This window comes from Rhamphochromis sp. 'chilingali' (assembly GCF_963969265.1).
Source record: "Rhamphochromis sp. 'chilingali' genome assembly, chromosome: 13".
NCBI classification, from domain to species: Eukaryota; Metazoa; Chordata; class Actinopteri; order Cichliformes; family Cichlidae; genus Rhamphochromis; species Rhamphochromis sp. 'chilingali'.
Genome location: NC_137940.1, coordinates 33,079,900 through 33,106,051, shown reverse-complemented (window position 1 = coordinate 33,106,051; position 26,152 = coordinate 33,079,900). Strand labels below are relative to the sequence as shown.

The 26,152-nt window shown below is 40.6% G+C and overlaps 2 protein-coding genes across 3 annotated transcripts; one reads left to right on the top strand and one right to left on the bottom strand.

Annotated features, from left to right (window-relative positions):
• hs6st2 (heparan sulfate 6-O-sulfotransferase 2) lies at positions 1–5,067 on the bottom strand. 2 transcript variants are annotated; one of them, XM_080900468.1, is made up of 2 exons: positions 3,995–5,067; positions 1–1,642 (listed from the first exon to the last, which is right to left on the bottom strand). In XM_080900468.1, the coding sequence occupies exons 1-2, from the start codon at positions 4,570–4,572 to the stop codon at positions 817–819; spliced, it is 1,404 nt and encodes a 467-aa protein (XP_080756594.1). In that variant the 5' UTR covers positions 4,573–5,067; the 3' UTR covers positions 1–816. The 2 variants fall into 2 exon arrangements, with proteins under 2 accessions (XP_080756594.1, XP_080756593.1); XM_080900467.1 differs by having other exon boundaries at positions 1–1,645; positions 3,995–5,063.
• Positions 5,068–18,322: 13,255 nt separating this feature from the next.
• LOC308408899 (transmembrane protein 179) lies at positions 18,323–25,119 on the top strand. Its single transcript, XM_080901351.1, has 4 exons — positions 18,323–18,811; positions 20,398–20,535; positions 20,772–20,850; positions 22,778–25,119. Exons 1-4 carry the CDS (start codon positions 18,489–18,491, stop codon positions 22,967–22,969), a joined length of 732 nt encoding a protein of 243 aa, XP_080757477.1. The 5' UTR covers positions 18,323–18,488; the 3' UTR covers positions 22,970–25,119.
• Positions 25,120–26,152: the final 1,033 nt, after the last annotated feature.

Below are 26,152 nucleotides of genomic sequence, written 5' to 3'. Positions count from 1 at the left end.
TTCCGAGGTGCTTTTAATGATGATCTTAATACTACCCAACCGAATTCAAGAAAAAGCTATTACCTCCGTGAGTATCAGGAAGTTGCTGTTTCATTAAGGTTGCTTCAGCGCTCCCTGCTGGTTTTTCAAAGGTCTGCACGTGCAACACAAAAGCGTGCACTCTTTTGTGTTGCATTTGCAGACAAAAGGATATCAGCGAGGAAAAAGGAGACATCTCCATTTGGGAAGAACAGAAGAGCAATTCAGCAGATGCAACAGCATTTGTTTTATATTAAAAACAAAAAGCAAAACAGACACATTCAGTAATTGTACAACTTTAGCAGCTAATGTTATACATTGAGGTATCTAAAAAAAAACTCCATTCTCATTTTCTGTTACTAAAAAGACACTTGAGATCACAGGTACATTTCGAAATGTACACACCGCAGACCAGACAATGATTTGGCAAACATATAGATTATTAATCACAAGAAACAGTGTTTGTTTTCTTAAATAGAAAAACATATTAAAGTGTACCTTTGCAACAAAGAGGAATAAAACAACAATTTGTTGTTTTAGCTACATTATATTAGGAGTTCAGGTAGGTTCAATATGTAGTGTTGAAGGTTAAGTACCATCACTTAGACCGATATAGCTTGCCTTTCTGTGAGTCCATGTGGGAAAGAAATATAATCAATATAAATAATGTGTCGTTTAAGACTGTTCAATAGGACATCTGTGGAAGGTATATGCTAAAAATAACTTGGATATATGAAAACAGACAAGGCAGAAGTTGGCACACTTAGCATTAAGACACCCCACTGCTCGTACCCATCGCTACCACTGTTCCACATTGTCTAAATAGTCCTCTAAAGTGCTATTCTCATCCAGATCCCACCAGTCTGGGAGTGGCACTTCAGACGCCACGCTGTCCTCAGCAGGCTTTTCTCTCCGCCGCTCCTCGGTTACAACAGAGCGGCTGTTGGTGGGACGCGGCGTTTCTGTGGGCTTCAGCTGCCTCCCTTGGTTTGTTCTGAGCCCACCACGGAGCCGCCTCCTCTCCTGTTGTCGCCTCTCCCTGGCCTGCCTGCGCTCCTGCTGCCTCGCCAACTGGAAACGCTGCAGGAAAAGGTCGCGGGCGTACTCGTATAGCTCTACGTCCCATCGGTTCAGCTGGCGGATTCTGCGCTGCGTCTCTGGAGGTACCTCCACGCTGGAGGCGCGTGTGCCGTTGAGCTGCGTGAAGGGCGCAATGAACTCCAAGTTGAAGGTGCGCTCGAACAGGTACTGGGTCTTACGCTGGTACTCGGTCAGTCCAAAGAAGGCCATGCCCCGCAGGTTGCGTTTGGCGCTCTCCAAAAGCACTGCCCAGCGCTCCTCCTCGCTCATGGTGGAAACGTTGTAGCAGCCAACCAGGCTGAGGTCAGCCAGCATGCGGGTCTGCCGGTTGTTGGCTAGGTTGTAGGGACAGTCCATGAACTCCTGCAGGGAGCAGCCTGACCAGTCATCTCCTGAATAGCAGCTTGGCAGCTCTGACAGCGTTGGTGAACGTCCATCACACACGTGTAATGAGGCCTTCCACGTGGCGCCGCGCTGTACGTGACGCCACTCACTCAAGTAGCGTGATACAGGGTCTCTTAAGATGGTGATATAATAATAGTTCCTGCTGGAGAGAAACAGACACAATTAGATCAGTAATAAAGTTGTAACTAACAATGTTCTGATTTTTTATTTCATTTAGAGCTGAAGTATTTGATTTTACTTTCGTTCATACAGTTTTTCCTGGCTCACAGTGGGTTTGTATACAGTTTAATCAATGGGTGTGTGTTACCTTTACTGAACGGAAGTCTGTGCATTTTCCTGCTGTTTTATGGCTATTATGATCTAAAGTTGAACACTGACAGTATCAGAGTTTTCCTTCAGTGGAAGGTCTAAACCCGTTTGGTTGGTGCCAAAAAACTTTATCAAAACAAAACAAAAAAACTGCTTCATAATGTTTGGAGAAGGTGAGATTGGTGAGCAGTAAAGAAGATGCTGATAAATGCAAGAAACCATCTTTAAACCTAAAGCGACCATTTATGACCCCGTTATATTTTACACAGGATACTTCTGTATTGTCTCTATGCGCTTCTATCATACCGGTGCTGTTTCCTTTATCAATGAGAGATATTTTAAAATGTTCTACTGTAATTTAGTTGTGGTTTTTAAACTGTCTTTGAGTTTTGGCATCACAGTCTCACCAGATCTTTTTGCCATACTTGGCTGGTTTATAGGGGATGAGTTACCTCAAACTCCACCTGCCTCTAAAGCTGCTAAATGTTCATTCACACAGGTCAGTACAAGGGATATATTCACAATACATATAAGATTTGAGTAGAAATGCAAACATTAGCCACTTTTCCCTAGAAAGCAGGAAGTTTGTCCATGGCGTGCCCGTCTGTTCTGTTTGTACTTCAGGATATTTCTGAATCTAAATCTATTAGTCTTGTTTCGCTGCAAAACATTACAACACAGGGATTAGAAGTGGAAAACTAAAATAAAATCAAAGCACATAATTGACCCCTGGCAACTTTCCATTATCCCTGCCACACCAGTGAATTAGTTCCTTTAAAAACAACTCATGCATCGCTTCTCAGTCACCTTGAAGTTGAAATGCATCATGCTCAGCAAACATACTGACCCGTCTTTCTGTTTTTTACATTTCCATGTACTGCAGCACCATGCACTTTGCATACCTGGAATGTACAAGCAATCATGGCTAAACATAGAACAATTACAACAAATTGCTGTGGCATTACAAAGGTTTTCCTGCATACATAATTAATTTTTTTAAGTGGTGTTTAATTTACTCAAACTTTAAATACACTTTTGTTGGGATTGTTGTAAAGCAAACTATGTTTTTGTGCGATAAACACTTTCCCAGAACTTTTGGACCAAGCAACTCCCACACCACTTGCCACAGAAATACTGTTAAATGCCAAAATGACCAGCTTTATTGTGCAATTGTACTTATATACATTTTGACAAATATGTTATCGTTTTGACTTATTTGTTTTTCGCCAAAAAGGAAAGATATTACTAATTAATGTCATTGGATGGTCTGTTCAAAGCTAAAGTGGAGAGACTAAATGATAGAGTGGAAGAAGAAATTTTTATCTAAAAACTTCCTTTTCAACTTGCCAGTAAACCCACAATTTTCCCTCTACAGCAATCATTTTACCAACGAATCATAGGAAAATCCAGCCCCTTACTAACGAGGTCTTCCTCATCATTAATATGGTCATGAATATTTGCATATTAATAATCAAGGAACTGACCTCTCAGCCCATTGTTTATTCAGTGGACTAGGTTCAGTTATTGTGTAAATGTATTGTTTATAAGGTTGGGGAAACCTGCAGTAAAGTGAGACTGAAGGAGCCACTTGGAAATGTGACAAAACATTTCTCCCAATGAAAACGCTACGTCCAGATGAAAAGAATCAACCTTTTGGGACAGTGTAAAAAATATCAGCTCTGTATTTACTTGGTACCATATCGATAAGAAGCTTTGCACTGTGCCACAGCACTAGCCTTCACCATATGTTGGAAAATCTCCCCCCAAAACCCATAAACCCATTTTGAATCAGAAAACCTTGCATTAGGAGTTTTTTTTCCTCTTGGATATTGACCATTTAGGATTACTTGTATAGTAATCTCACTATTATAGTGAATAAACAACTAGACTGTGCAATTGGTGGAAAAACTGGACTATAGTGAATGAATACGTTTTTTTCCTGCATACAATCACGAGCTCTGATTTAAAAAGTGTTAAAAAGTTTTTCCAACTATTTTTAAGTGTTGTTTAATTTACTCAAGCATAAAACAATCTTTTGTTTACAAAGCTGACAGGAAAATGCGCAATTATCTTAAATAAAGCAACAGACAAGCTTAATTACGAAGTGATTACCCCATTAAGACTGGGGGGAAACCTCTGATGAAAGGCACCAGACCCACTGAGCCCCCCTTTTTTTACCAACCTGGGCAGACTCCTCGGAGCCTCTCGGGAGTCCATGCGTGATGGGACACAGCTAGTCAGCTCAGTCCAGTCTGCGTGGAGGCCGCAGCTCCATCCGGTGGAGAAACGGGAGAAGAGCCAGGTTTCCTTTTTACCTGGACGGAAACAGGTACACTTCTTCTGACCTGCGTGACACTCGCAGGGTCTCTCTAGCTGGATATTTCTCACCAGATGTCGCCCAAAGGTCGTCCCCCCTGTCTTCTGAATGTGCAGAAACACTATGACATCGTCCCCTTTGATATTGAAGTCTACGACGCGATTTAAGTCTTCTTTGGTGAAGTTAAAACGAGGGACAAACCGGGCCATAGCGCCGTCTTCCGCAATGTACGGATCCTTCTGAAACCCGTCCGGGAGTTCGCTGTCCCCTACCCGGGTCCCAGTCGCTTTGCCGCTGTTAAACCAGGATCCCAGCCGGTGCAGCGCCTGGCACTCAGACCTGCTCGGGCACACATACTGGACCATAATTACGCCAAAGAGCATAACCATGAGCAGGACGATCAGAAGCCTATGGTGGCTGCTGCTGCTGGATTTCTCATCCATCTTCCAGGGACGGACAGCAGACCATCACTCTGGCAGTCTGGACTCCGGTCTCAGACGGGGGAGGATCTCGGGGAGCAGCGTGTGTGTGTCCGACGGATGAAGCCAAAACAACAACAATGAGTCTGTTAGGCAGCCAGAGAGTCAGGAAATCAAAGCACGACGAGCTCAGCGTTTCCCCGGAATATAAGCAACGCCCAGCGCGGCTCTCCGTTAAAGCCGCCGTGTGGTCCTTTCGTGAGTTTCCATCGGCCCCATAAAGCCAACAGTTCCCTGAACACAGCCCACCGCGTCCGGCGCGGCCATCGATTCTTGACCTTTCTACCCAGCAGCCTCCGCGCTCAGTGTGGCAAGAACAATTACGTCATCCAGCAACGTCCCAATCAAGAGCCACGACAGGGTCTGCGCCTCTTCCTGACCATGGAAAGCATTATGAGCACTGTTCCCTCTAAGCTGCGTGACACGGTCTACGCACAAAGAATTCCAACCTGAATTCAAATTAAAATATACACATAACAAGTCATTCTGTGCTGTTTTGCAGTGTGAGTCAGTGAGTGACCGGTGACTGGCGGCTCCAGCCAATGACAAGATTTACATTTGTATATCAGTTTTCAGTTTTATTTGTCATATGCAAGTTAGCACAGGGTCAACATTGCAATGAAATATGTTTGAGGAGCAGCAGTCACTCAGCAGCATGATACAGTAGAATAAAATAAAATAAAATAATAAAAAAATAGAAAAATAGTAAGGAGCAAAATATTAGAGAGACGTGGTAAAAGAGAAAAGATGACTAAATATATATGTATCTATAAATATAAATATATGTGCACTAGTGATTATAGTATAGATTAGAGTATCAAAGCGGAAGACACACTAATGACAACTCGTCCAACCACTGGAAATGTGAGTAGGGAAGTCGAAAAATTTAAAGTAAAGTTTAGGGTCTCAGTCAGATTTTTGCACAGCTAGTGTCATTTATTTACAATTTTAATTTGTGGATACTGATCAATAAATACTGTCACTACTTTATGAGTAGTAGAAATACAAATAATTGTGTCATTATCAGAGATGGGAATAACGGCCATTACTTTTTTCAGTAACTAGTAATCTAAATAATTACCATTTCAATCATTACAACGCTGTTTTATATTGTTATTATTGTATTACATTGTTGCTTTTTAATGCCATTTTTATATTGTTAAGCACTTTATATTTATATTGTTAAGCATGGCTGTTTGAAATGTGCTATATAAATAAATTTGACTTTGACCTTGTTACTAACAAGAAAATGTGGTGTGGACTCGTTACTATGTTTCAACGCACAGAACCTGTCTTCAGCTTGGAGCTAGGAGGAGGAGACAATAGCACATGTGCTGCTGATTAGCTGAGGAAGAATAAAGTAGTCATGACCAAATTAAGATGACATTGCAAAAAGATGTTATGTCAACCGAAGACAACTATTCCATTTTTGTCTGAAAGTGTGGACTTCAAACTATATACCAGTTTTTAAATTGTGTTGATTGGCCATGTAAAACCAGAGTTATGATTAAAAAAATATATGCCATGTTTATTCCTGAACTATCATTGTTTATATTTACTGCTGGAAGAAACTGTAAAAACTGTGTTTTCTAAGGAAAGCGCTTGAAAGCACTCTCCGCTTGTGAGCAAAGACAAAAACCAAAAAACCTCCACCCTTTCCTATTGGTGGAAAAATGTACCATGTTGACAAATCAACAAATGATATGGCAACATGGCATTTGGATGTTTAGGAAGAAGGGGACGTTGTAGGAGTGACTGCGGAGGGAGATGTGAGAGATTTGTGACGTTAAGCCTGTTTGAAGTCGAAGGTTAGTGTGTTGCATTGTGTAATTAGTGTGTTTTGTGTGTGTAAATAATTTGTGTGGCATCTTATTTGATACAGACTGTAGCAAATTGGTACAGTTCAAGTTATTTTTACTTCCAATAGTGTTAACATACTACACAGGTCACGAACAAGATTTTTTACAGTTTTCATTGTAAGTGGGATAAAGCACTTAATTAAAAGGATTCTAAAAGAAATGTAAATACTGTAATTCGATTATTTTAATAAACCATGTAACTCAGATGAATTCGATGCTGCTGTGACCAGAGTGCACATGTTTGCTGTTGCGCACAGTGGTCCAAGGGACCGCTCAGGGAAGTTTGTGTGTTTGCTCAGACACATGAAAAATTAGAGGGAACATTGGTTATGAGGTCAAAGAAAACTTAGAAAAAAGATTATTATTATTATTATTAATTTGCATTCTTATGTACATACAAATCTCTTGGGTGTTGCACAATGTAGGACTTAAAATAAATAAATTCCTTTTTTGTTTGCTTGTTTTTTGTTTTTGCTGATGTCTTTAAGTCAAAATTTCAGGTTAGCATCTCGAAATTTCAGCTTTATAACATGCCTGGTACAGAAAACAGATTGGTTTCTAATTTCACCTTTATGGTTTGTTTGCTTTTAAAATAAATAATAAAATAAGCAAACAAACTGAGAATTACAGTAGTAAAAATGACATTGTTATTTTAGAAAGTGGAGCAGCCAGTTCAATTTAAGGTTTAACAGATTTTATTGGCTCTTTAATCTAATGCTCTCCCAAGAAAAAAACACAACTGATGAACTGGTCCACATCACATGAACGTTAATTAGAACTGTGCTGTTTTTCATTTCCACAACTTCTGGATATATTTAAAGTTTCAAGGACATGACCATATTAAGGAAATCCTCTCTCACTGACATCATACAAAGGCAACTACAAAAAAACTGAAACGGAGCATTTACACATTTAGAGGTTTTGGGAAATGTTGTTGAAACTTGCAGAAACCTTTATAGAGGCATAAGTTGTTTACGTATGTAATTAAAGAAAGCTTGTCTTCTTATTTAACTACAGTGGGTTTTCTGGGAGGTGACCACAGAGTTTTTAGGGTAGAGTATTTAAAAACAGATCACATTTTTCTTACATTTGCACAAGTAGAGGTAAACAACTTTTGAAGCAGATGTCCCTGTGCAAGTCAGACTTTTTCTTTTTGCAATTTAAAAGGAACCATTCAAAATGTGATCATGGTCTTTACCGTATAAAAGTGAATTAAGGTCACAGTTATTGCAAATCCACCAAGTTACTGCAAGTGATGCAAGTAAGGAGTTAGCCCACTGACTGTTTGTAGTCGGAGACACTATTATCACTGGTGTCTCATAGCCGAAATAGCTCAGCTGGGAGAGCGTCAAACTATAGATCTGAAGGTCTGTAGTTTAACCCTGGGTTTTAGTTGTTTTAAGTGGCATCACTGTCATTGATAAATTTAAGTTCTGATGCCAAACTCTATCCTCCAAAATGACAATGCTTTCACCCACAGACGCTGCTCACGTTTGGATTGTTCTGAGAGTATTGAACTGCTCTGCCATGCTTGTTCTGTTGGTGTTTAATAGGTTTGTGTTGGCTGTTTTCATCTTCCTTTAGCTCTCTGAGGACACGATAAATGTACCATAATTGGAGATCTATTAAATAACTTCAATGACTACATTTAAAATATATCAAGAAAGACAAAACAACTCACAAAATAAGCCATAAAACCACCACAAAAGTACTAAAACTAACAGTCAGTTCTTTCCATCTTTGCACTCTCCCCACCTTTACTGCACATCGGCACATAAATAAAACTGCAAAGTACTAATACATGAATATATTGCCTAATATAACTAATATATTGATGTCTTTATTTTCCTGGCACAAAGAGGGAAAAAAACCCCAAACAAATAAATCATCAAAATAATATCAGTGGTGTTCACTATCATGTCATTTTAAACAACGTTGGTATCAGGCTGCAGTTTATCAGTCAGTGCATTCCTGTCTGACAAACTGGTAAACACTGGTTTCAGTGTCCATTATGTTTGCTTCTATAGAACCACATGCTGCATGTGACTTGCTTCACCCTGTCATGTGACTCATTGATATCACCTCATGTAAGATGCCTGCTCATAATGACCTACGCCATTTTTGAATGGACAACTACCACTAGGGGTTAAATACCTGGGACTCTACACCTTTTTGGTTTTACAACTGAAGAAGCTTCTTGGATGAGAGGTGAAATGTCTTCAAGAAACTTCAACAAGTCCAATTGCTTTATTTATAACCTCCTTAGACTACCATCACCTCGATGACCAAGAACCCACACAGTCTGACACCAAACTTATATCCTCCAAGATGCTTGGCCCCATAGAGGCGTTTAAACTGAAGATAAAGAAGAAAGGTGATTGAAAGTGGCATGTTCTTGATGCCAGACATGCTGGTCTGACTGCTGTTTGAGTACCAGCTAATAATATTTAGCATCAGTGGCACCACCTTTCATTGCACAGCATAGCCGAAATAGCTCAGTTGGGAGAGCGTCAGACTGAAGCTCTGAAGGTCCCTGGTTCAATCCCGGGTTTCGGCAATATTTTTGCTTTGATGATTGTCATCCAGATTTTAGATGAAATTCTGCAACCATCTGACACCAAACTCTGTCCTCCAACATGACAATGCTTTCCCCCACACAGGCTATTTAACTTCAAATGTTCAAGGTCATGCTTGTGCTGGTGATTTTTAAAAGTTTTTTTGTGGGCTAATATGACTGAAGTCAAACGAGACTGAAAAAGTCACTTGGATGAGTGACGAAACATTTCTCCCACTGAAAACACTACAGAGGAACAGAATCAACTTTTTGGGATGTCCTCACCTGAATCAAGAAATTTGAGACACTGAATCAAAGATGTCAGCCCAATATTTTTTAACCTTGTCACAAAAAACAAAACTATGGCTTAACTTATCTTTAGCTAGGGAGCATTTCAAACAGATAGGAGAGACCTCAGGGTATAATTTATTTAACTTTTCTCTTGAGAAGTGTAGACGATATAGAGATTTGAATTAAGTTAAGCACTGTCTTGCATTTATGGATTCTCCAAACCTTCTTCCCATTGAATATTAGTGATTGTAATACCTAACTCCTCTTCCCATTTAGACTTGATAAAGAACAAGTTCACAGGGCTCATTGACATTAGACTCTGATAGATGCAAAAAATACATTTCTCACTAAAAGGTGAAAGTTGGAGACATTTATCAAGAAAGGAATTGTTAAGACTCTCAAAGCTCTGTACGTATTTACTGACATAGTCTCTTATCTGCTGGTGTCTGAAAGTCTCTCCCTGGTAGTTTGTATATCTCTTGTAACTACTTGATAATGGCAAAGACACCCTCCCAGTATAGATTACTGATTGTACAAAGTCCTACCTGTTTCCAAAGTCAAAATGTAGTGTCTAAAATAGATGGTTTAAAAGATGGATTGCCTGAAATGGGCATGATAGAGGATAAAGACTTCAAATTAAAGTGTAGTTTAATCTGCTCAACAATACATATGGTGCTGTGTATCACCACATTGCCGTCATACATAGACTTATCCGTGGGCAAGAGAGACACCGGTATAACTCCTATGCAATAAGGCTGACAAGCTTCCTGCTCCAGTTGCAACCATGTAGGGGGATTAACACTGTCAGCTAGCCGGTATGTCATGAATTTTATATGTGAAGCCCAGTAATAGAACAATATTTTATCTTTGTACAGCACTTTGGCCAACATTTTGTTGTTATTAAATGTGCTATATAAATAAAGTAAAGTGTATTTTATTGTCCCACACCAGCATGACTGATTGGCTTGGTTGATTGCAATCTTATCTCTGATTGGAGTGTGTGGCACTATGGGTGCAGATTGTGGCCGAAATAGCTCAGTTGGGAGAGCGTCAGACTGAAGATCTGAAGGTCCCTGGTTCAATCCCGGGTTTCGGCAATTGTTAATGTTTACGTGAACCCTCAAATACTCCTTAGCAATGTGAGATTCCCTTTAACCCACTTTATCAAGCTGGTATGTGAGTATGAGCAAACAGCACATAAGAAGGCTCGTCTAGCACAGCATGAAAAGACTAAGACCAGGCAACAAATGTACTTTGACCACTTGTTGTGTGTTGGAAACATTGTGGATGGAAGTTTCTGCCTTTCTCAGTAATGCAAAGGCGCCAACATCCAACATTAGTATGGAGCAGAGGAAGGCACTCACATCGCTTGGTAATGACAACCATATTATCATTCTTCTGGCAGTTGAAGGTAGGTGCATGGTTTTGCTAAACCAGAAAGACTATCATGAGAAAATGATATCACTGCTCAGTGACGAAAATATTTATGAGCCCAGAAAGCGGTTACAGGAAGAGGGTTATAGATTGTCTGAAGTAGTTAGAAAAAAATACTACACTAGACCTACACCAAGTCTCCCAACTTAGCTATTTGGGCAGGGTACTACTATTATGCTCGTGTCACCTAATAGTACCTTAGTGGATTTGCAATAACCGTGACCTCAAGGTACTTTAATAAGGTAAAGACCTACAATATCAGAGAGAAACCCAACCATCAGATGATGCTTTATATGCAATCCCAGTATAAGGCTTTTCCAGTGTCCTCACTTTTCAACAGCTAGAAGTTTGTTTGTTCTTTTCTATGAATTCAGCTGCCTAAGGATTTCTGCCACACCTGTGTGGTGTTATATGCCAAGCAGTAATTTAGGGTCAACATAAAAGAAAGCATTGCCGAAACCCGGGATTGAACCAGGGACCTTCAGATCTTCAGTCTGACGCTCTCCCTACTGAGCTATTTCGGCTTTACACTGATATAAGTAGTGCAAGTGACAGTGAGATTTCCATCAGTAATGGGGGACATTTAAAAGCTGATCTGTACCTTAAACCAATGCATACCGTTCATTATTTAAGGTTTGACTCTCAACATCCACTGGAGCACAAACTGGGTATCATCAGGACGCTAAAATATAGAGCGAACACCATCCCCACAGACACAGCGGCCAGAGAAGCAGAAGAACATCACATCAAGAAGGCCCTGAGCAAATGTGGTTATCCCAGCTGGACGTTTGTCAAAGCTGGGAAGGCACCTAGAAAATGCTCCAAGGGATCCAGGACAGAAGAAAGACAATTGCAGCCTGAGCGAAAACCTTTAGTGATCCTTTATGTGTCAGGAGAATCGGAAAAGGCAAGATGCATTTTCTCTAAACACTGCATCTCTGTGTGGCTTTCAAACCCCAAACCCCATGTTGTGCCAAAAATTGGTCCACCTCAACGATCAGGTCCCTCAGCACAAACAGATTAATATAGTGTTAAGTGCCAGGAGGATTTCTTTTATTTATACATCAGAGAAACCAAACAACCTCTGGTTACGCGTCTGGCACAACACAGAAGAGCTAACTCTTCAGGCCAGGACACCTATGGGCCAGTGGCCACTCTTTCAATGATGAGGATGTACACACTAACCCTAACCCCAAACCTGGACAAGGAGGACTGCTGGTTTGAGCGGAGGTTTGAAAATGGTACTCATGGCAATTGAAACAATGGTCATTAATAAATGGTCTTTTATCAGTGGTTGTGGATCATGGTCATGGCAATTTAGATATTAATGATGCAGCCTGATGCATGTATTAATGATGTTCGCCAGTGGTGTAAGCTTCAGTCATTATGCAAATGTACAGTTTATAAGGGTGGGGAAACTTGCAGGGAGCTGAGACTGAAGAAGTCACTTGGATGAGAGATGAAATGAAACCTCTCATCCAAGAAGCTTCTTCAGTTGTAAAACCAAGAGGTGGACATTTAACCCCCAGGTAAATGGCCTGTATTTGTATAGCACTTTACACTACATTCAGTCATCCACCCATTCACACACAGGAGATAGCAAGCTACATTATAGCCACAGCTGCCCTGGGGCACACTGACAGAGGCAAGGCTGCCAGACACTGACACCATCAGGCCCTCTGACCACCACCAGTAGGCAACGGGTGAAGTGGCTTGTCCAAGGACACAACAACTAAGACTGCCCAAGGCGGGGCTCAAACCGGCAACCTTCCAATTACAAGACAACCTGCTAACTCTTGAGCCACAATCACCCCACAAGAGCCCCTATTGAACCCCAAGTGCTAATAATAAGATGTCCTTAAGAGAGTCGCTGATCCACTATTGATCATGTGCCTCACCACACGAGCCAAGGTGTGAAAAGAAGGCGTGGGTCATTATGAGCAGATGTTTCGGGTGGCTTACAACTGTCTGCACCTACAATGCAGTTTTGAAATCCTTTCCTAGGCGCATGGACCCCCACTGGCATCTTGGATGAGGTGATCTCAATGAGACACATGATAGGAGACACATGATTGGGTGAAGCAAGGTTTGCTGCTCTCCCAACTGAGCTATATCAGCAGCAAAGCATCAGGCACAGAACATGTAGGCTGGAAAGAAGTCACATCCAGCATGTTGGTCTATAGAAGCAAACATAAAGGGCACTGAAACCAGTGCTTACAGCAGGAATGCACTGACTGGTAAATTGCAGCCTGATACCACCATTGTTTAAAACGACATGATAGTAAACACCACTGATATATATATATCTTATGTCCTTGTCTTGTCTTGTGTTTTTACTTACTTTTCCCTGGAACACTCTCTCACAGTCTGTTCTCTAAAACCTAAAAGAGGAATTATGGATTTGATCAACTGGTCTCTGAATGCAATTGACACCCCTTCTCAATGAGAAGTCTGGGCTCGGGTGAGCCTGACTGCTGAAGATATCTACCTATTCGGAACCATGATAACAGGGTTCTTGCTGATCGGAGCTGGCTTGGCCCTGACTTATCGAAGAATTAAGGAAGCGGAACCGGCTGTTTAAACCCCCACAAGGCTGCCCGCTGGGATTGAAATGGTGGGACGAGGCGTGAGTTTCTCAAAATGGGCTCATTGAGTGCAGCACGGAGAAGATCTTGGAGAGCGCACGGCTGCCGTGAATATTCAGAACAAGACCTCTGAGTGAAAAACTGGATTACATCTGGAGGGGCTAGCTCGAATAACACCTTTGAGCGCAAATTTGATCACATCTTGGGGAAGTGCACTGCGGTCGTGAGTTCTCAGAACCTGCTCTTTGAGCAAAAAGAACGACAACATCACGGAACGTAAGTTTGGATAACATCATAGAAAGCTCACGGCTCTCCAACGGGAGATTCAGAGACTAGTGTTGGACTGTTAGAACAGCTTTGAAATTCATATGAGTTGTTCGCACTAAAGTAAAAACCGTCATCACTTCATGCAGAGACCCTTTCGGCACCAGCTGCGGCCTCAAGGCTGGAGCTGAACAAAACACCCTCATAACGACTGTGTTTAGACTGTTCCCCCCATTCCATGCAAGGCCACCTGCGTTGGCTGGAAGACTGTTTACTGGGTGACTGGGCGAAGGACACTGTCTCAGCTGAACTCTGGACACACACACACACATACACTGATATGCACACACTGATCCCCCCTCCCTTTCCAAAGCCTTTGATGCTTGTGCCCTACCGGGGAAGATGGCAGTCGACTGGACCAGCGCAGACATGCTGCAGGACCGGATGCGCTGTCTACACCGGCTCTCTCTTACCCTTTACCCGCCCCTGTTGCTTGTCTTGTGTTTCTATGGTGTATTGATAGTCATGTGCTTTTTGTGCTGAGGTGTTTTTTCTGTTATCAAACTGTTCTCCCACTAGGAGCTCAGTCTGAGTGGAGTTTTTTTTCTCCTCCTCTTACCTCATGTTATGTATTTTCGTTGTTTTTTTCCTATCAGCCTACCTTTCTGACATGTCTCCCCAATGTGATGTTTGTGTAAAGTTGGTCAGAAGGTTCCTTTGTAAGTGTGCATGCGCCATTAGCGTGCTGCCTGCTGTAACCCTAATTTCCTTCGGGATTAATAAAGTATTCTGATTCTGATTCTGATATTCCTTTGATGGTTTATTTGTTATATTATATTATATTATATTATATTATATTATATTATATTATATTATATTATATTATATTATATTATAATTTGTTATATTAGGCAATATACTAGTGCATTTGTGGTTTACAGTTTCAATTATGGGCTGATGTGCAGTAAAAGTTGGAAGAGTGCAAGAATTAAGTTTTTGTCTTCCTTATTTTTTTAGGTGCTCTTGTAGTCATTAAATTGACAACAACAAAATCTAATGTGTTACCCCTGCCTTTTCTTTGTAGATTCTCTCAGTTGTTTTTGGTTCTGCTTTAATCTTCTGCTCTTAGTTGGTGTGAAACTGAAGCCTTCTCGACATAACTTGAGCTAATTTTAGGAAAATATGCTTTGGTTTATCAGCAATCTGAGGCAGCGGGGCTTGTACAGAGGAGAGGAATGTCACCGGCCCCACCCCACATTCCCCTCTGCCAGACTGAAGCATCCAGTTTGGACCCCTGTGGGGGCATTTAAAAGACGTGTAAGATACAGTGAATCCCTCTCTAAACCCACAACACCGCTGCTGTCTTATCTCACCAGCTTCTTTATGCGCAGTAAATTGCATTCCTGTGGTGTTTGCAATGAAATCGGCATGACTTACTTCCAACACTGAAAAATGTTCATCTCCCTTGAGCTAATTAGTCTTACATAATCACTCAGCAGGAGCTACAGAAAGCAAAAATAAAAACTCCAAATTTACAAGTCTAAAGTAAAGTTCAAAGACGACTTACATCGTCACACATGTGGTGTTATTTAATGAGGATTTCTGCGCAGAGCCCGAAATATCCGCCGATGAGCTCATCGATCACACATCTGACAGATAAACCAGAAAGATCATTCCCTCTGCAGGGTGATCGTTACAGCCTCTTATTCGCCATCTGATTTAAAGGGATCAAACGGATGACGTCGCCCTCTTTCGTCACTGAGCCACAAATTTGCAGATCGTTTATCCGTTAGATGTCTCACTCCTGTTGTCATATCGACTGTGGCTGCTGCTTTTTGAACCTTTGTGTTATAATAATTAGATCGAGGCTGCCAGTAATCTGAGAAAATCACTAATCCAGTTTACCGCACTATGTTATTACTGAGACACTTTAATGTCATTAGATATCTGTTGTGCCGTTTGAATACATAAAGAAAGCCAAGTTAAAGTCTTTTTATGATATAATAAAAAGATGTATTTAAATTGTGCTTGTTTTTCTTTTATTCTTTTTATTCTTTTATTTTTACTTGTTTCATTTAATTAAAGTCATGTACATTCTATTTATTTACCCCATTTGTAATAGGTTTTGTTTAATCATACTGCTATTAAAGAAATCCCCCACCTATTTTAAAATTGTTGTTCATCAGATCATCAGAAACTTTATTGTCATTGTCATGAGAACAACGAAATTAAGAATGGTCCCCGATCATTGCATCATCCCTAGCAATATCAAAATATAAATAAAACAATAAAATTCAATAAATAAAATAGATAGAATACTTAAAATACTAATAAGATAGAACACAAAAACAAACATAAGGCGTACAAAATTATCCAAACATAGCATCGATCGGTAGAACACTGAGCTGCTGCAACTACGTGCGCCGCCATCTTGAAAACACATAAAAGAGTCATCAGTTGTTGTTGTTTATTTGTTTGTTTTCAAATTCTGGTTCATATTGGTTCATATATTGGTCACACAATTGTACTTTTATCTCATTATAGTAATCTGCAGCCAAAATGATCAACTTTGTCAGTCTATTTTTTTGTGGATTCAGGCTTTTAGATGCCATTAAATATAGAGAGAGCAAGGAGCCATTGATTTCTCCTTTCTTTTTAAACTATGCATAATGTAAAAAAAACAAACAAAGACACAAACAAAAAAAACTAAATGCATTGTGCACAAGCATACTAATAATGGGTGAATCATCTCTCTTAAGATTTAGATATCAGGATCATGTTGGATGAGATCACCATGTTACACGAGGTTAACTACAAATCAATTACTCCAGTGAATGACAACTTAAAACAATGCATTTCCTGAATAAAATGCAGTGTGAACGCTGATATGTGATCATTTCTTTTAGCTGAAATCCTGTAATTGCTGAAATATTTAACTGAAATACACCGAATCATTCACCTATAAGTCAAAGTGCAGACGGACCGTCCACCTCACACCTTTAAGTCTGTTTGTGATGAAGTCTAAGTGCTGAGAGAAATCCTCTGTTTGGTTTTCTTTTGAAGGCTTTGGGAGTTTGAATTGAAGGATTTTTAAAAGAAGCCAATCCTCTTTTGACACTGGTAAGACTAGAAAACTCACAAGGCTTGTAGTAATTTGGAGATTTCTTTTTTCATTATGTTCACGTAACATCTTAAAAAATCTGCAACGTAATTGACTTTTCTGTTTCAGGTGTGGGCAGTGAATGTCATTAATAAAAGGAGGGACATAGAGTTTCAAGCCCAGATGCTCCTTAAACTGCCAAACCTCCTAAATTTCAGTGAGTCACATCTGACATACAATTGTTGACAGTTCAGCTATAGTCTTTCAATATATATGTTTAAAGGATCATTCTCATAACTTTATTCATAGAACACCCAGCAGGTAGAGCATAGCTTCAAACTGCTCACCGCACAGGATGTGGTGATAGAGGCAGTTCCCCACATCCTGCAGGGCTTCTGGGAGCTTCCTCCTCGCCTCTTCTTAAACATGGCCTAAGCATACTGTATGAGCATACTCTTCACCAGTGTCACAAAGGCCACTTTGGATCGAGTCTCCAAAACTATCACAGCAATGGAAAGCCGGGAGATCAGAGAGAAATATTCACCTGAAATTCTGCTCACTAACGTTGCAAACTTTACACCAGTGATGCTCACTACAATTGCCGATGTAGCAAAAAACCCCACATTTTCTAGATCTTTAAACCCCCTTCTGAAACTCCACCAATGCCTGACATTCTTCCCAATGAAGTTTTAAAGTTTGAATGGTGTCTGTTGGTTCACTTATGTGGAAGTAGTTAGAGTTGAAAGAGGAGTACGTTGAATGAGAATTTGAAGAGTCTCCCCATTGAAATATTTTATAAATTTCCCCTGAATAAAGTTGACAATTTAAAAAAAAGAAGAAGAAGAAGTTATAAATAACAAAAATAGAAGCACACATGTCTAAAAGATGAGAACTCTAATGGTGCTTGAATGTTTTTCTAAGTTGAAGGAGATAACCCGCAAAAAATGAACTGAATAAAAATAGCGTCTCAATACAAGCATTCAAACTAATTATTCAAATTTCTCTGGGTTAGTTCATGTGAGCCAAAAGCTCAGGTCTAAACACAGTTTGTGACAATTTTTTCTACTTTTGGCTATATAATATGATATGGATATGATTGTGTTAGAGGCAGACAGTCAATCATTAAAAAAGTTGGTTTAAAGGGAGGGTGACCTTAAATCAAGGATAGGAGCTATGTCAAACAGTGAGTCATGCAAAGCAGAGTCCAAGAATAGAAACGTGGAGGTGGAAATGATAATAATGTGTGCCTCCTTATTTCTGATAATTTTATTTTGTGTAATTGTTTAAATACCCGTCATGTCTAGTAGATCTTGCGAGAATCCGAATCAGGAGTTAAATGCCAAACATCTTTGCTTGTCCAGGACGAGCTCTATATCTATCTATCTCTATAGCTATTTAGGTTTCTATATGAACAAGTGCGTGTGTAAAATGGCGAAGCGGAATTGACAGGCAGAAAGAATAAAGAAAAAAAAAGTATTTTTTTTTTAAGATAAGAAAGAACAGCAGCAGCTTTGCATTCAGTGTTTGTGCTGAAATGCAGGCATGATTACAGCGATGCGTTTTCTCTTGCTTGGTTCCTGGATTTTTTTGGCGGAGTGAGCCCTCTGTGTGTCCCCCTCCTCTCTGGCAGTACGTGCGGGTTGTGTAACGGTGGGAGCGACGGCTCGGTCCCCGCCCTGCTCCTTTAAATACCCGTAACGGGGTCAGTACAGCAGACAGACAGTGGGATGTGCTGATATCTGCTTCTTTCAGCGTGGGTACTCTAACCGTGTATCTGGTGTTCGTGCTGCGTCATGGAGCTGGACCGGCGACTACTGCTGGCGCACTGCACGGCTCACGCCCTCTCGGTAGCGGCGGGCTTGCTGGTGGTGGTCCCGATGGCTCTGAACGGTTCCGCTTTCAAAGGCCGCTGCGCCCTCTTTTCCAGTGGATACTGGAGGACGGATGAGCAGGTGGAGCCGACGGGCACGACGGGAGTCGTGGATCACCTGGTGGTGCAACAGTGGGGGCCGCCGGCAGCCTGCCAGTTCGCCACTTTTGTGGGCATTTTCACGGTGCTGTACGGAGCTGCGCAGGGCTGGAGGTGCCTCTTCTATCTGCATGGACAACATGACGAGTGAGTCTCCCTGCAGCACACACCCACCCCTCCATACGTCTCAAAACACAGAGAAGGGCGGGTACAACACTACTGACCTACATTTGGTTATGTTCTGCAGAAAGATAATGCTGCATGGTGCCACAGTAGTCCGGTGGTACTTGGAGATCCTGCAAACGCATTAAAATAGATGAAGGCATACATAAACGGATGCATGCAGAAACGGACGCAGTCATGTGGTGTGGATGATCAGTCAGCGTATCCACCAGCACAGAAGGCTGTCGGCCATGTTAAGGAGAGGAGAAAATGTTCTGAATATATCTGCATCCTTTATTCTAGTGATGTTTTTTGACCCCCCCCCCCAAAAAAAAGAAGTGTAGTGTAAAGAAACAGGAGAAGAAAGAAACACATTGAGAGCTCTTAAGAATAACGAGTTTACTTAAACAACAACAACAGTATTTTAGGTCTTTATGAATCAGCTTGCCTACATGTGAAAAAAATTCTCAACGTTTCATTATAGAAATGCTGGTACTGCCTCTCCACACCGGGAGCATCACCTACATTAAGTCAAAGGAAAAAAATAAACAAGGTCTCAGCTGCAACTTTCACACTTTTCATCAGGTGGGCCAAAGTGGACCTTCTGCCGGCCGGTTCTGACCCCGGAGGTGCGGGTTTGACACACCTCTGAGTCATGCTCAGGCCCCTGATGTCAACCAGCTGCTGGGCCTTTCTAAACCAAACCTGTGGGTCACATGACCTACAAAAACAAACTGCAGTTATCACAGTAGTCATAGCAGGGGTGTCAAACATAAGGCCCGTGGGTGGTATTTGGCCAGGCAGAGACTCCAGTATGGCCCTCTGGACAGCTTTGCATAATGTGAAGTTTGGCATAAATTTTGGACATTTAGCTTTGTTTTCATACGTTTTATAGCTTTTCCCAATGATAAAGGCCTAGCCCCTGGGTTACTAGACCAGTGTGAATAAGTAATAAACAATTCAATTTTATTAGATTAAATTTTACAGTGGATCCACAGTAAAGGAAAATGGACAAGGAGCTAACAGAACTACACATTTATTTCTTACGATTTAAGTTCAGAGAGTTTTGCTAACATTGTTCTGTTGCAAAACAGCTGCAAACCACCACAATACCACCGTATTTTACTGTTGGTATGATGTTCCTTTTCTGAAATGCTGTGTTACTTTTACAGCAGATGTAATTTTAAGACTACTGAAAGAGAGTTAAGGTTGTCCTGGTTGACTTACAAGCTTGTTCAGATTGTATGGTTTTTGGCTTATATACTGTATTTCCATGTATGTTTACCGATGTTTCCATAAATAGCTTTATCCATTTCCCAATTTACTTGTACAATGTAAAGCGATGAGGGGTGTTTCAAGACTTTTGTGCAGTACTGTATATACTGTTCGTCTGTATCTGTTGAGGAAATCTGTAGAAATAAAAACATTACTGTGATAACTGAAGCAGCAGAAAGAGGGGATGTAGCTGCAGTTGATATTATAAATTAATCGTGCATTTGCTCCAACGTTGGCCTTAAGCCTCAGCTCTCTGTGTGTCTGATGGCCATCTCTCTCTCTCTGTTTCTGCCCAGCACTCTGTTTTCGTCCTTCCTCACGGTCCTGCTGAGCGTGTGCGTGTTCTTCCTGTCTGGAGGAGCCAGTGTCATCTTGTCACTAGGACTCAGCTCCTGGTGCGACGTTGTGACAGAAAACGACACACAGCCATTCAGGTACATCTAACGCAGACGCCCCTTTGGTGTTGTGGATGGATGCCTGCTCAGTTTGACATCGAGAGGCCTGCACATTTCCAGACTTTTCTTTTGTTGCTCCATGTGTGATTTTAAAAAGAAAATGATTCAGGGTTGACGTTAAAATGTGTGTTTTTAAAGCGTGTGTGTAGCTGTCATCTTGTTTGAGCATATCTTCAGGTCCTTTTCTCATCTATTCTTGTTTGTTTTGAATTCAGCTGTGCAGAGTCCCAGTCTGTGCCGCTTTACCTGGACGTGGACACTTCATCTTTCTTCACAGAGCTCAGTCTGGCGCAGGTAGGAATGCTCAAATACAAGCAAACCCAAAATGTTGCGCACACCAGAACGCAAAAGGGACACCGACTTCCTCCCAGGCCTCTGAAACAAGAGCTTCACAGTTCGGCTGTCTGCTTTTCTGAAAGGCTGAAGGAGGTAGAGCACGATGAAGAAAAAAGAAAATAATTATTTAACAGTTCAGACAGATAACTTAAGTAATATTAAAATGATCACAACAAGCTAATTAGACATCTGAAATTATAGAACAGGGGTGTCAAACATAAGGCCAAGGGGACTGAATCAGCCCGACAAAGAGTCTAATCTGACCCCAATGGCCAAATTAACTGTATTTTCATAAGGTTAAAAAACTTTCCATCTGATGAAGACCTCCCCTGTGGCCATTAATGCTATAACACAGTAATTGATTAATAGATGAACCTTTAAAAATAACAGCATGAGCTCCCATCAGTGTAGCAGCTGCAGTAGTATTTACAGATTTATCCCCGTTTTGTGCTTAAATACAGGATGTTTTGTATGTAAACATTGTTCCTGATCACATCACTGTAGTCACTCATTTCAGGGTTTTTTTCCACCCTTTTGTTTGATTCGGTGTCAGCTGCAGTGATGTTGTGTGAGCTGTTTCTAATGGCAACAGATCTTTTGTCACAGATTTGATATTTTAGGAAAGCAGACGCGTGAAACAGGAAAGCAGGTTTCCTCTGTCAGAAGAAACCACTTTTGTTCGTCTGAAGCTTGTCTGTTTTGCAGATTTATCCAGGAATTAAAAGCATGCATTTAGGAGTTTCTTTGATGTTGTCAGTGCTTTGTGTTTTTGTTACAAAACATCATTGATCGACACAAGAGCTGATGTCAGCCTCCGTTCTAGCAGCTTCTGCAGCTCCATTCAGTGTCCTGGGCAGGATTGATCTAATCTGTCTTTTGGAAACAATGAAACGAGTGTGCGAGGTTCACTCCCGCAACAAACCGACTCATATTGATGAGACACGGTGACGCTCTCGGCTACGGTCATTTTTCAGTTTTTCCAGTTCTAATCTGTCCCGTCTAAAAACGGCGTCCCCTCATCTCTCCTGCTGTCGTCACAGTGAACTATCGACTCGTCCCTGAAATCAAAAGTCTCACAGGAAGTGGTGTTTGTTAAAGACACAGACTGTATGTTTTTACAAATTGATTTTTGGACTTCCACATTTCTGGAGCCGCATTGTTGATTTTTAGATTTCTCCTGTGAATCTTTGTCCCGGAGTTTTAAATGATCGAAACAATAGGCTGGGTCTTAACTCAGTTTTTCTACTTGTTTGTACATTTCTCTCAGCTCCGGTCCCATAGTTTCACCAATCTACCTCCAAGAATTTGCTGACAGTCGTTATACTGAGATGATAACTGTTGTTTCACTGATGTATTGTTAAAAATGGCATAAAATGAGAGTGGAAGATGGACATGTGAGTGTGTGCTATATACATTAGAGGGTTACCTAGGCAACCAGAGTCTGAAGCATCCACTCACTACAAAGGTTGAATGAATTGCTTCCCCTGTGTGCGCTGCTTTAGCTCAGCCATGTTGGTCATTCGGAGGCAGAAGTGACCATTTGTGGATCACACATAAATATAAAAGTCATCTGCTGCCTTTTGGGCCCATGTTTTTGAACCTTCCATGCTGGTGTTTTGACCTTTGCCATGGTAGTTCTTTTGGAGCCACACGTTCCATTATAAGGATAAAAAAGATGGATTCAGCAACTGAAGCAGCTGCATTTATAACCTGTAAAGATGCAAAGCACAGACACAGATATCTGCTAATTATTACTCAGTAACAGAATAATAAAACACAGGAATTTCACAAACTTCTTGGGTGCTTTCTGCATCGTTATCCTTCACCATGTGTCTGTTCAGTGTTTTTTCGATACGTGACTGTAAGCATCTCTCTTCATTCTCAGGCGTCGCTGTGGCTTGTGACGGCTCTGTGGCTGGTTCACTCCATCCTGGCTTTCCTGCGGCTCTACCACTCTCACAGCCAGCACATCAGCGGGCCCTGTCTGCACCGGGAGAAGGAGATGCTGCTGGGAAACAGTCCATCAGACAGCGGCTCTCCCTCGCCTCCTCCTGTGACACCCATCCTCTTAGTCTAACCCAGAGTGTGTGAGGTACTGACAGAAGAAGCCTCCAGTATTCACATTTAAAACTCAGTTTGTTCATGTCTCGATCGATGATGTCAACTCCGCGGTACATGAGCCTGACCAAGGAATCCATCAGGTGTAATATTAATCAACCAACAAAAGAACGCAGTACAGAAATTCCAAAGATACCATGGAAAGAGTTCAGGCTTAAATTAGATATGTCTGTAATGCATGTTACCTTTTTAAAAACATTGGCTGATCTGTGTTGTCCTTAAATATTAATTATCAAGTAATTTATCTTATTTAATGGCTTAATGTTATTTAACAGCTTAGTATCATCACTAATATCGGTGAAATCATGCCTACTGCATTTTAAAGGTTTTTCCACAATCTTTAAAACCTCTTTTAACCACTTGGATTATTTTTTTTTATTATACGACAAACAAATTCACAGGAAAAAGAGGAAATAAGAAATCCTATAATAATTCAATAAATACAAAATCTTTCACATATTTGAAAAGGGTCCTCAGACCTGTTGAAACACCCACTGCAGTGTCAACGTTGGCAGATAAGTCCAAATTAAATTCAGTATTAAAAATAATACAAGTGATTCATAAATTTTAACAGGAACTGCACACAATGTGTTTTTTGTCTGGATTCACTTTAGTGCAGACATATAGAATACAAGTCATAGTTATTTTGAGGTATTTATACTCCATCTTGTTGCCTTGCAAGATAAAAAGAAATGCACAGATGGATGTAACTGACAGTAATGCATTTTAATTTTGGCTAAACAGGCTGTTTTGAGCTTGTGATTTTGCCAGGTTTAAAGGAGAGCTGCTTTTGAGACACTATAAATTCTGACTGTAAGCTCGACATAAGCTTTCTGACCTTAGTCTCACTTCATAGTACAATCCTGAGGTGATGGGATTGAGTACAACTCTATGGATCTGCTCAAACTGTGGCTGTAATGTGAGGGACTTGCTGCCCAATCATGGCTTACAAACCCTAAAATAACACGGAAAATTCTTTTTTTAGGAATTGAAAGTTTTGAAAACACGTGAACTTTATTGATTCACCGATTCATTTATGAGCATTAATATAATTTCAGTAAAAGGGATCTGCACGCTGAATGTCTTGTGATCAAAGGTTTTGATTGGAGATGAAATGTGTTTGCAATGATGTCAGGGACGTTTGTACTGAAGGATTTTATAGATTCAAAATATACCAGTTACTGAAGAATACAGTTGTTGTGTCAAATCCAACATTGAAGACATTTATGGGCAAAAACATTTCCTTAATAAGTGATAAGATAGGAACATGCAGTCTGTAGGTCCACAGAGTTGGTCTGTAGTGGGACTAAACTTATCTGCCTTCAAACAAAAAGGGATTTCACAGCTGAAGCACATTATAACAATAACCAGTGTTGTTGCTTATTTTTGTCTTTTCACCGCATTTTCGTGAGTCACTGTTCATTCACATCATTGATGACACCACAAGCAGCCAGCCTGGTGTTTGTTCCAAGTACATTTACAATGCATGGTTGTTTGCGTTTCTGCAGGAGCTCGACATTTTGCACAGTCGTGTCCTCATCAGGGAGAATTCGTTGTATTGTCCTGAGTGTAATATTCGGATGCTTTCATCGTGAAGCATGTGGCGAGAGCGTGACTGAGCCACCGTGTTCGTGTAACAGGCTCACTGTGTGAGCATGACCTGAATGTTCTGTTGTGTATTGGGAAAATCTCTGCCGGCCTCTCATCTTGTGACGATTTCTGTCATGATGCTGTTTGCGTGGAGGCGGCTGCTCTCGGACCGTCAGTGAAGCAGTCAAATCCTCTCAGACGATCCACGTAGAGTTTAATTAGCAGGAAAACTCTGATTTGTGACTTTTTGAGACAGATTTATGTGGAGCCCAGTGGGGTTGATATGAAGTCGTCGTTGCACTTCTGTCAACCCGAGCAGCTGTAATGACACGCAGACAGCAGAGGTGGAAATCTGAGGTAAAGAGGCGGCTTTGTGATGTATTAAATGTTTTTGTATGCTGAACATTGTCCTGCTTTTTACCTCTGAAAACCGTTTGTGCTCATTCACACTTGCGTTTTTGCATTGTTGTTGTTTACAAATAAAAAAGAGTCATTATAAGAGAACCTTGCTCATTTTTGTTATTTACAAAAGCACCATCACCCTGATCACACGTCTTCTGTTTGCTTTAGTCACTTTGATATTATTGTGGTTACAATGTTAATTACAGTGTTGAGTGCCAGATTGGATATCTATTAAATATTTTCTACATCATTTATTTAACTGTAAGTGTGTTGGGCTGCAGTGACCACAGCTTACATCCCATGCACAATAAGAGAGAATGCAGTCTAGCAGTACAACAATCAGTCACTGCCAGACACTTTATTACGTACACCGATTCAACTGCTCTTTAACACAGATATCCAGTCAGCTAATCATATGATCACGATTGCCTGCTGAAGTTTAAACTGAGCATCACAATGGGAAAGAAATTTGATTTAAGTGACTTTGAACATAGTGTGGTTGAATGATGTGACGGTCACACAACCATCTCTATAAGTTACAGAGAATGTCTATGAAATATTCATGAAAGAATGTTTTTCTTGTTGTCTTTAGACATACCAATAAATGTGTGGGGAAAAAAAAAATATTGTCCTTGCATGTTTTCCTGACCTGCAGATATCTGAGAAAATCATTCCCACCACAGTTGTATTTCTCATGGACAACAAGAACAATGCCTAAGTCCTTTGGTATACCTTTTTTCCATATTAAAAACAAATACAGGATAAAAACAGGGCTCATGCTGCAACACATAGTTTGCTTTAGGGTGTCAATAGGAACACAAAGGTAATACATTCACTTCTGAATATATTACCTTATACTTATTTGTGTTACTGCTCAAGTTTATATAATGTAGTAACCACTATTAATAGAGTTAAAATTACACTGAACATCTGCTTGTGACAAATAGCCAGAGTTATATTTTTTGTATTTTGCAATTAGACTTTATTTTTATTTTGTTTTTTCAGAGAGGATTTTCTTGTTTCAGTTTATTTTTTAGTGTTTACAAATATTCAATTCTAGCATCGTTTTTATTAGTTTAGGTCTTTAGTTATTTTTGTATGGAGGGCATATGTTAGAGGTGATCAATGCATCATGCACTGGTTTGTTTGT